The sequence below is a fragment of the Lupinus angustifolius genome, chromosome LG07 (genome assembly GCF_001865875.1).
Source record: "Lupinus angustifolius cultivar Tanjil chromosome LG07, LupAngTanjil_v1.0, whole genome shotgun sequence".
Lineage (NCBI taxonomy): Eukaryota > Viridiplantae > Streptophyta > Magnoliopsida > Fabales > Fabaceae > Lupinus > Lupinus angustifolius.
In genome coordinates this window covers 12944732-12956671 of record NC_032015.1, presented here as the reverse complement: position 1 = coordinate 12956671, position 11940 = coordinate 12944732, and the positions used below count along the sequence as shown (strand labels likewise).

Below are 11940 nucleotides of genomic sequence, written 5' to 3'. Positions count from 1 at the left end.
AAAACACTTTTCTAATATAGATAGTAAATTTTTGGAAATACAATACTAAAATCTTACTTCATTTAAAAGAGAGTATTCATATTAGCATACCATAATATACCAGCAAGACGTTGATTAAGTGGTATAATATCTCGTTGGATCCCCACATAAACTAAAAATGTTAAATGTTTGATTCTTGGAAGTGACAACTGTTGGAAGAGATAACCATACACTCCTAATGTGATCAATTCCTTACCTATAGGTGTGATTTGCTTAGTTAAACAAAAAAAGCATACCCAATATATAATTATATATTCCATTGAAATTCAATTCTCAAGTTAACAGCCCCAATCTAAATATCAGGCTTGGGTTTCTATTAGGAAGCCTGGGTTTCTACTTTCTTGTAGGAAGGTTGGCCTTACAGAGGGACACCTACCCACAAAACATCATCTAGTAGTAGATACTTGATATTAAAACTATCCATTGTACAAACATAAAGATAGAATATGCCACAAACGTAAATAAAATATCAATGGCATGGAAAATGGTTCGCATAAGCCCCAACAACTGGAATTGGAGGTATCATTGGTCATCTCAATCCCTCCGAGATTTCCTCCCTCTTCATTATTATCACTCAACACATTTCCCTTCCACTGTCATTCTCAACTCAATAATCACACCCATTTCTCTCATCACGTAAGTCACGCAACACTTCTCTTCTCTAACCGCAGTTTGCGAGTCGGGTTTCGGAAGGAAGTAACTAGAGTCAAAATCCATTTGTGACATGACTCTGAAGTCTTTTCTTTCCCTCCAAAATCCAAATTGGAAACAGACCTACGGACCTCATTTTTAGGATTAATTTTCTTGGGAATATAATTATGCTAAGTTCTAAGAGAGTTCAGTTTGTTTTACGTTTTTCTTTAGTATATAGCTAAAGCAAAATTAGTTAATCAAATTCAAATACATTGTTTTTAACCGTGTCCTTGTTCACGTTTTGCTACGAAATTTAGATTATTATCCTCACCACCATTTGTGTTTTGTTTTATGTTTTTATAATCCCTAGCAAAGGATTTTCAACCGTTTCTTTGGCCATGGAAAATCCAAAAGCTACTGCGCACAAGGAATTCCCGTTGGGGTTAGACGAATGGACAGAGGAAGAATATGCAGTTCAGTCTAAGTTGCTTCAACAATTTACCAACATTTCCAACATTGACAAGGCTTGGATTTTCAATTCTGACAACGGTGGTGAGTGAGTGCGTTTTCTTAATCTTCCGTGGTTCAATTTAGTTCCAAACACACTCCAAGTGGTTCCTTGTTGAGGAGAAATTCTAAGTTCTAATATACTCCTAGAACCTGCGTCTAAATTACAATCATAGGTATACTGTGTTGTTGACAATGATAGGAACATACGGTTGATGTGGCTGAAGTTGTGAGACTACAAAAAACCACAATATTACAACGTCAACTGTGATTGTAGACTGCAATTTAAAACCTTGTGCAAAAGTATTGTTATTAAACCTAAGATTTGATGTTTTATTTATTAAATAATATTTTAATATAATCTGAAGGCCTGTATGGTTATATAGTCCATGCATTATGTTTGTTTTGGATTAACCATAATAATCGTAGAATACACAAGAATTACTCCACATTTAGACAAAGTTGAGTTAGAATTGTTTATGAAGGTAGTAAAATAGTGCTATTTACAATAGACCTTGTCACATGATGCAAAAAACATTAAACTAAGTGTACTACAAAGAATAACAAAATTGCAGAAACTACTTTAACTGAACTCTCAACTAACTTATGATGGTTAGTAGCTGCTGATATATTGTTAATGGTTCACTTCATAATTGTTTTTTTTTTTGCTGCACAACCAGTCTCTCAGGGAATGTTTTCTATCAGCCAACCAGATGTTTTGGCGAACAAGAGAAGGAAATTCATTCTTTCCTCAACCATTTCCAAGGAGAGCAATGGTTCTGTAAGATTCCAGTGGGCTCCGTTTCCCATAGCGATGTCTGGAGTGTCCACAATGGTTTCGTCCCCTTCTGGCTCGAAGCTTCTAGTAGTTCGAAACCCTGAGAGTGAAGGCCCTTGTCGCTTTGAAATATGGAGTCAGTCTCATGTGGAGAAGGAGTTCCATGTTGCGCAGTCGGTGCATGGTTCAGTTTACACTGATGGATGGTAATTTAGAAGGATGGTTATGTTTGGAATTATTAATACTGGAATTAATTTGATTTGATATAGAAATCAGTTTTCATGTTTTAAATCCCTTGTCAAAAAATAAGAGGATAAATTACTATAATTTAATTTTTTCTCTTTGTTATTTTTCTATACTATTCAATGCCAGTCTGGTACTGTTTTTGGCAATTTTGTGTCTGGAAATAGTTGTTTGATTTTGAGTGTTTCACCATATTGTAAACTTAGAAGTAAAGCCACATGCCGTACAAGATGTAACTATACTACTAGCGGTACTTCAGACTCCTGCATTGAGAACCAGTGTCTTATTCTGTCATATAGGTTTGAAGGAATTTCTTGGAACTCAGATGAAACTAGTATAGCATATGTAGCTGAGGAGCCAACCCCTGCAAAGCCGGCATTCAATGGTCTGGGATACAAGAAAGGTGGGTCAACGGACAATGATACTGGAAGTTGGAAAGGTCAAGGGGATTGGGAGGAGGAGTGGGGAGAAACATATGCAGGCAAGAGGCAACCTGCACTATTTGTCATAAACATCACCAGGTTTTGTATACATCATATTAATTCAATATTAAATAGCATATTTTTAGATAGAAAATCCTAACTGGAATATTGATTTTACAGCGGAGAGGTACAAGCGGTCAAAGGAATAGACAAATCTTTGAGTGTTGGACAAGTTGTGTGGGCTCCATCAACTAAAGGCTTAGAACAATATTTGGTTTTTGTTGGATGGTCATTTGTGATAAGAAAACTTGGTATTAAGTACTGTTATAACAGGCCATGTGCATTGTATGCTGTGAAAGCACCACACCATAATGAGTCACAAGCTAATAAAACTGATATTCAGTAAGTCACTTCAGATTGATTTTTTTTGTAATAGTGAGTATTTATTGGTAAGTTTGGTTTTTCTGAGTTTAATTACAAAGTTGTGCTGATGTAGCTCAACTGAAGATGTCCAGGCACTTAACCTTACACAAACCATTAATAGTGCTTTCTTTCCACGGTTCAGGTAATCTATACTCACATTCTCAGTCTTTAACCAGAACAAATCAAGGTCAGGCTTTGTTTTTTTCTTCTTTTTACAAAGAAAGCCTGCTACTATTTCCCAGTTTTTTGTATGCAAGTAAGGGACTGATGACTAGATAATAAAAAAGTGAGCTAATAATGAAGGTTAAGGGGTTACCAGCCTTAAGTGATTGCTCTTCAATGATTGGTTGGCAGTCGCCAGTCTCATCTGATTATGGACTCTGATGGTAGAAAGTTGGGTTGTTAATTCCAAATTCAGACAACGGCTTTGTAATTGGTACTGGGCACATAACATTGAGAGTATGTTGCATGTTTGTTCAAGTAGAATGAATAATACCTAGAAACTGATTTTCATAGTTTCAGTTGAAATGGTATCTGCTTCTAATTTCTATTGTTTTTTCTTTTATCCTTTTTAACTGGCCCTTGTAGACTATTGTGGCAATACATGACGTGTTAGAGTAATTGGGCCAAAATCCACCCAAAGCTAGCTCATAAGGGGAGGGTTGCCCAAGTTATATTATAAATGATTCATCTGTCACATATTTAACCAATGTGGGGCTTCATAAAACTTGACACACCACCTCATGCTCATGACTAGATATTTATGGGTGGCTCAACACTGTGAAAGACCATGATACCTTACTAGAGTAATTGGGTCTCACTCCATCCTAAAAGCTAGTTCACATTGGTTGAATGTGTATGGGATGAACTATTTATATTAACTTGGGAAACCTTCCTCCTGTGGTCTAGCATAGGCCCAATTATTTAACATGAAGAATATGAAGAAAAAACTCTTACAAAGATATATTCCTAAAACCAACAAATTTTCACCATTATGATTTTTTCATGGACAAGGTGTGTGACAACTTAATTGATCAAAAACTATGTGCAATCATTTCAAGTTCCAACTTTCTTCTTAGTCAGTGCCTGCGAAGTCTCACATCAGTTGGGTAACCCTCCACCTTGAGCTAGCTTTTGTGGTGGAGTTAGACCAAATTATTCTAATTTTTCTTAAATGTTAAACACCTCAGTTTCACCACACTTGTTCATCCATTTATAGAAATTAAAGCTAATGAGTCACTAGTAAAAAGTAAAAACTATGTGAATTTGTTTGCAATGATCATGATTCTTGTACACGAATTTTCTACCAGCCCAGATGGAAAGTTTCTTGTGTTTTTGTCGGCAAGAAGTTCAGTTGATTCTGGAGCCCACTCTGCAACAAATTCACTTCATAGAATAGATTGGTCTAGTGATATGAAGATGTCCCAATCTAGAAAAGTTTATGATGTGGTAGGCTCTCATTTGTGCTCACTTTTATCTGAATGGTCGCCGTTGATGTTTATGATTTATTGTTGCTCAGACTTTTTTATTTGTTCTGCTTTTGATTTTTACATCTTGAGTACAAATCTGGATGTATGATACACATATCGATATCACATATCGGTATTATGACAGCAATACTTTTCCATTTTTGAAGTATCCAGGTGTTATAGATGTTAAGTATTATAGTCTATATTTCACTGATGTAAATTGATCCCCTAAAAGATAAAGGGGCGACCGAGTGCATGAGGCTACCACCTAGTGGGGTCTGAGGATGGTAGATGTAACCCTTACAAGCAAAGATGTTGTTTCCAGGATTTTTATCCATGACCTCCAGGTCATAAGGCAAACAACCTTACAGTTCCGTCAAGGCCCACCCTCTTCTGAAAAGATGCTCCCTCAAAATCTCCTGAAAAACCACACAATTGTTATAAATAATTTATCTTTGAGACTAGTAATTGAAGGGGCTCAGTCTATTGCTGGTGTTGTGATGCTCCAAAGGAAGTATGCAGTAAGAAATGTGCACCAAACATACTTGAAACTAGCATATTGGATTTATGTGCTGTATATCCAAATCTCGAACTCTTACCTGGATCGGAGATCCGGGTTAGGGTATCAGACTCTAAGTGATATTGTAGTCTTACTGGGAAACTGAAATATATGATTGTTACTTGACCTTCACATTTTCCTTTGATGTTATCTTCGTTTGTCAGTTCCTAAAAGCTTCACATTACAAGATTTGCAGCCTTGGGTAATATTGGACTGGGTCTCTGATCCACCTCTAATTTTGGAGGAGTATTCTAGAAAGCACAAGAAATAGATGCTGGTGTCTGAGGAAAAATAACGGAATGTTACAAGATGCAAATAAGACTGGACCAAGCATGATGTTTGTTAACACTAGTGAGGCTCAGGAGGGTCCACAAGAGAGAGAATCTTGTGCATAACCAACTGGTGATCTGGCATAAGGTGAAAGGAGAGAGGGAAGACTTGGAATCACATTTGAAGGACCAAAGAGAGATGCTGTGCATAACCACCTATGATCTGGCACAGGGTGAATTGATAGAGGGAAGATTTGGGGGAAGGATACTCAAATATTTGAGGGGCATAAAGAGGAGACAAAGAGGTCTTGGCTTCTGTATTTACAGCAGAAGCTCCTTGTATTTTCTTCCTTTCTTACTGTTTTCAGCTAAGAGGGTGAGCTTGATGCAATGGTAAGATTGTTGTTTAGTGACCATGAGGTCATGGATTCAAATCCTGGAAATAATCTTTCTGCTTGCAGGGGTAAGGCTGCATATATCTACTCTCCCCAGATCCCACTAGGTGGGAGCCTCATGCATTGTGCCTCCTTTTTTTACTCTTTTCAGCTGTTCCTAAGTCCTAACATACTGGTTTATACTATAGAGCTATATCACTGATATCATTGATTTTAAGGAGCTAGCCTCCATTGTTCTACAAATAAAATTGCAGTTTATATCATTAGCCTGTGAACCATCAACTTCTAGTTACCTCTTGTTGTTGGAGGTAACATAGTATTCTGAACAAGAAAGAGTAAGAAACAAGATTTAGTTACCGAGTCAAGTGCAGAAATAGAATAATAACACAAGCATGAAATTTGATTTTAGATCTTGTTTACTGCATGGTAAGTGTTTTTTATTTTTTTGAAAAAATTATAATTAACTATTTTGATTATTGTATCAATGTTAATCTCCGAAGCTTGCAGTTGTGATGTGTGCTGAGGATGGCTGCTTCCCGGGACTCTACTGTTTCAGTATCCTTAGTAGTCCATGGCTTTCTGATGGCTACACTATGATTATATCCTCTATCTGGAACAGCAGTCAAGTTTTACTTTCTGTCAATGTATTGAGGTAACAATGATTTAAGGGATGCATTTTGTTCTGTTTGTGCAAACTTTATGCAAATCATAATGACAATTCCATACATTTTCATTAAATACAGTGGAGAAGTATTCTGCATCACCCCTACCGATTCAAATTTCTCGTGGAATCTTCTTTCCTTGGATGGGAACAATATTCTTGCTGGTAACACTGATTGCTCAGCTTGTCTTTGACTTGGCCTGTTAAAGTGCAGACATGTGTTACTTTATTTCAATGTGTTCAACTTTATGCAGTTTCTAGCAGTCCAGTAGATGTTCCTCAAGTCAAGTATGGGGTCATTGTAGAGAAGGAAAATGATAATAATGAATGGAGTTGGTCAGATGTATCAGATCCCATATTCAAATGCTCTGATGAGGTCTTTTTAGTTAGTTTTCTTTTTGGAATGTTCGTATGGGTCACTTTTGCAATAATAACAATCCTATATGCTCAAAGTGTACCGTTGGATTTTGGTTGCAGGTTAGATCTTTGACGTCCTCTCTTAAGTTCAGTGTAATGAAGATCTCAGTGAAGGATGCTTCTGTGAGCCCAATGAAAGGTATTTGACTTGGGGTCTTTTGGGTACTATTAGATGCACAGATCTTTCTTAATGTAGCTCTTATGTTCTGATTAGTACAATTTGACAGAGTAAATAGTGTGACTCTCAGTAACCCTTTACATGTGTGGTAATGATATTGCTTTTTTTTGGTTACGAGGATACACATTTTAAAATACTAAAAAAATTCTCGAGGAATTGATTTTTCATTTCTGATCTTTTGCTGTTTTATTTCATCTTCAATTTCAGGTGCTCATAAACCTTATGAAACTATATTTGTGTCATCAAAAGCTAAGAAAAGTGACACATGTGATCCATTAATTGTGATCCTTCACGGGGGACCACACACTACCTCGTTGACTAGCTTTTCTAAGTCATTGGCTTTTCTTTCTGCGCTTGGATATAGTTTATTGATCGTAAACTACAGGTAATGATATCCCCTTGATGTGCAAGCATTTGGTCAATACCTGATTTTTTATATTCCTGATGACTCTTCTTCTCACACTGATGCTGATACATATAAGTACTAGGAGATTTTAGTATACCCTAGTAATCTGTGGCTTGGGCTGGGTCTATAAAGTAATGTGCTGTAGACCTGGAGTTAGCTTATGTGGAGTTCCATTTACAGGCTTGGATTTTTATTTGATTTTGTGTTGATAAAAGAAGAATTTCGGTAAGACGAAAAGAAGAGAATTGCAAAGGGTTATGAGGATAAGGTTTCATTCTTAACATAAAAAGAGAACACAAAAGAGGAAATATATAAAAACATCAAGGAAGCAAAACTTCCCAGACCTTTTACATATCATTTGTTAGGGAAATCACTTTCAAATGATCATGTGGTTTTTATTAAACCAAGTAAAATCCAATCACCTAATTTTATCCCAAATCAGCTGCTAATCGAATTAAATCTTCTTAAAACATGTCACCTACTGCAGCATAGATTGCACATGGCCACAAAGACTTGACTTTTCTTCTACCAAAATCATTGAAGCTAGTCTTAAAAAATTGTCCAAGTATCTAGAGCACACCCAGCATTCAACAAAAATGAGATAGTGGACTAGACAAAAAAACGCCATCAAAACAATGTAAGAATAGATGAGCAACTTATTCTAAAGTTTGCATCACATGTGAAGCTACAACATACATTACCATTATTTCTACTATGCCCTCTAGTACAAAAATTACTTCACCATAGAATAAAGGATGAACAAAATCACCCTAGAAGGATCAATAGACTATAAATGCGTCTCTGTACAAGTAGACAAAAGAATAGAGCAAGGCAAGTGCAAAAGAGACTCAGATTCTTAAAATTCCCTATCATTTGACTAATGAGGTCCCAAAGTAAATCATACCGGATAGTGGGATGGCTGATATACTGAAGATAGTAGATACAATGTTTAATTTGCAATTATTATAAATGCAAAAAGTCAGCAAGAAATAGACAAATAATTTATACTTCATGTATAAATGCACAAAAATCAGAATGAAAAAAGGTGAGGCAAACAAAGGATTTTGGCCCTGATAACATAAGCAGCCGTGATGCCTTCTACTGGACTGCAGTTTGGTCAGTCTCAGCCACTCGCTCTGCTAGATGAAAACACAATATGATGTGCCAGCCATAGTTACCAGTTGCAGAGACGTACCACTGTGTGCTATAGCATGCTATTGGCTATCCTGTATTATGGTTGTGGTTGCCACAAGTGTTGAGATTATAGGGTTTAGATAGAAAAGAAAGAATAAAAGGATACTTTGAATAATATGCTTAGACTCATGTGATTCCATGCCCTAGCCTAATTATATTAATAATTTGGACAAGTATTTGTACTACTAGTACAAGTCCAACACACTAACAATTAGAGTAACCCTTATATTCTTAGAATAAGTTTGTTAAATCCAAAATGCTTTTATTTTTATTAGAATTATACTGTCATTTGCCTTCACTGTAATGAAATTACAATAGATCCCACATGGCTTGAAGTCTATTTAGATATACATTTATAGTTAAGAAATGTCTGGTACTAGTTTTTTTCAAAGTTTCTTACGTGATATTATTTCTCAGAGGCTCATTAGGATTTGGTGAGGAAGCCTTACAATCTCTTCTAGGGAAAATTGGTTCTCAGGTACTTATTGGTTATTTACTTCTAATTCTTGAATTTATTATTGTTTTTCTGATTGCAGCTCAACTTTGTAAGCAAGTTTCAAACTATTATGAACTTATTTGCTGTTGGAGTTGGATCTTGATCTTTGTTTGTCATGTGCAGGATGTCAAGGATGTACTCAATGCCATTGATCATGTAATTAACTTGGGGCTTGCCAGTCCATCAAAGATTGCAGTGCTAGGTGGTTCACATGGTGGATTTCTGACAACTCACTTGATTGGCCAGGTATGTTAAGTCCACATACTTTGATACAAATGTTCGTATAGCCTTTAATAACATTATCTTGATCCTTTTCTCATCGACAATTGAGTAAAATCCAAAGAACTCATTGGCTTTATGCATACAATAGGGAAGTTTTGCAGTTAAGGTGATAGTATCTTCTCACCCCCGACCATTGAGACCGCCAAGCTACCTCAGCCACCACCAGTCTTGTTGTCCATCAACACCTCTGCAGCCTATGCCTCCCATTTTCAGAGGCCAGCCACTGCCATTGCTATTTTCTTTAACATTTGTTGGCCTGAGCAGTTGATCAGACAACTCACGTGGTGGTTCAACAGCATGGTTCAACTACCACCCCCTCCTTGACCAATACTTTGTTGGTTCAGTGGTTCAGTCGTCACCAGTGACCAGTCAGACCTTCCATCAACACCTGGGCAAGAGGAATTTGAGCTTGGGTCTGAAATTTTGAACCCAAAAGTATATTTCTTCCCGAATAATCTAGCCTCACAGTTCTATGCCTTCAGAGGAAGGCAATTCGACCTTCTAAGAATTGCATAAACCATAGAAAGAAAATTCACCAATTCCCAGAATTGAGAGCCCAAGTCTCAAACCCAAAAATCACCCAATAATCCAATCCCTTCTATAACTAATTTTTTCCTTATGCATTATTGCATAACTAATTTCTCCCTTTCTTCCACGTGTCACTGTAAACTTGCCAGAACCTAGGCCCATTGACTTAGGTTGCCCATTGACTTAGGTTGCCAATTGACCCAAGTGTCTGTCAACCTGAAACTGGAAATCGGGGAGATTGGAACTGAAAAATTCATTGATGATAGGCACATCCACATGGGTTGCTGTAACTTTGTCTTCTAGACATTTTGGGTTTTCACTGTTTTATTTACAACGTAGTTATGGCTATTGTTTAAACATTGTTCACAGTTTTATTGTGTCTTTCTAATTGCTTTAGGCACCAGAGAAGTTTGTTGCTGCAGCTGCTAGAAACCCTGTTTGTAACCTTGCACTGATGGTTGGTACAAGTGATATCCCTGATTGGTGCTATGCTGAAACCTATGGGACCATGGGAAGTGAGAGGTTTACTGAAGCACCATCGGCAGAGGATCTAACTCAATTTTATAGCAAGTCTCCTATTTCACACATCTCAAAGGTCTGTTCACCAAAATAAACTTCTCAATTATTGAAATGTACTAATATTTTTGTGTGTTTTAAGCACGTTCCAATCAATTAGAAATTAGTAATTGCATAAGCATTTAGAAAAAATAATTTCTACATGCCTGTACTTCTATGAAATTTAATTTAATTTATTCATTATTTCCTCTCCCTCCTTCATATTTATAACATTTCATTCTGCTTGCAGTTAAATTCTGTCATTAACATCATAAATATTTTGATGATATCAACAGGTAAAAACACCAACCCTTTTACTATTAGGTGCACAAGATCTCCGTGTTCCAGTTACAAATGGACTGCAAGTAAGTATTCGTCTGAGTCTAAGTTTTGATATGGTGATTCGCTTTTAAACTAGAGCTTATGATATAAAAATCATATTATTTAAATCTGTAGTATGCACGGGCATTGAGAGAGAAAGGTGTACAACATAAAGTCATCGTGTTTCCCAATGATGTTCATGGAATTGAAAGGTAAACATACCCACATAAATATCTCCCTTTAGTCTAAATATAACTGTAATTGATAATATGGTTTTCTTATTTTTGTGCAGGCCACAATCTGACTTTGAAAGCTTCCTTAACATTGGGGTGTGGTTCAAAAAGTATTGCAAATGAACAGCATTTCCACAATGGTTATTGTATATCATATGAATTGCTGAATTTTCAAGTGCTGTTGGAGCATATTGTTTTGTTTTGCATTTAGAAAAGGAAGTGGAGCCGCGAACTATATTGATCGGTATGCGACAACTCTTTTTCTGACTTGTTGGTTTTATGAGAGATCAGCAACACCCTTGAATTAACTTTTGTGTGCATACATCAGAGTTGCTTAACAGCCTAACCTAAGGAGAGAATTTCAATTTGAAATGCGTGAGAGATATCTTTGAACTATATAGAAAGTAAAAAATCAAATCCCTAACTACTATGAGTATTGGAGAACCAATCTAATTGCAAGTTCCCTTATCTTTTTAAGCAAGAAACTCTCCCTAAATTTGGTGCAATTATATCATGAGTATTCAACTTGTTACATATGGTACCCTTTAAGCTCGGAGAGACTTAGTGCTGAGATTAGTTACTTGATACTTGGAGTTTGCAAAAGAGGTAGGGATTTCTCTTTAAACAATCATTTCTTAATAGAATCGTAGTCAATCTAATGTGTTTGGTTTGCTTATGAGAGATTGGACTGAAAACTATTGGAAGTGCTGCTTGATTATGATAAATGAGTTTCATGGGCCATATCTTGCTTAACTAAATTTCTGAAATGTTTTTAACCATATATTAGAATAGTTAATATTGCCAGATGGCAAAACTGATTGTACAAAACAGTTATGCCCTAATGTGCCTCTATTCTCCTATAAATAGGATTGAGTAAGCACTCATCAAGTAACAATTATGAAATAGAAAATAACTAACCTAAAGTTAGTTAC

General features: G+C 36.3%; 1 protein-coding gene across 2 annotated transcripts; it reads left to right on the top strand.

Moving 5' to 3' along the window:
- Nucleotides 456-11474, top strand: LOC109352394 (acylamino-acid-releasing enzyme-like). Of its 2 annotated transcripts, none has more exons than XM_019594369.1 (18): nucleotides 456-675; nucleotides 1043-1224; nucleotides 1860-2163; nucleotides 2500-2721; nucleotides 2803-3024; nucleotides 3105-3187; nucleotides 4361-4494; nucleotides 6238-6389; nucleotides 6481-6563; nucleotides 6653-6774; nucleotides 6876-6954; nucleotides 7201-7378; nucleotides 9011-9071; nucleotides 9213-9335; nucleotides 10297-10494; nucleotides 10751-10819; nucleotides 10911-10987; nucleotides 11068-11474. In XM_019594369.1, exons 1-18 carry the CDS (start codon nucleotides 512-514, stop codon nucleotides 11129-11131), a joined length of 2517 nt encoding a protein of 838 aa, XP_019449914.1. In that variant the 5' UTR covers nucleotides 456-511; the 3' UTR covers nucleotides 11132-11474. The 2 variants fall into 2 exon arrangements, with proteins under 2 accessions (XP_019449914.1, XP_019449915.1); XM_019594370.1 differs by having other exon boundaries at nucleotides 458-675; nucleotides 3119-3187; nucleotides 4356-4494.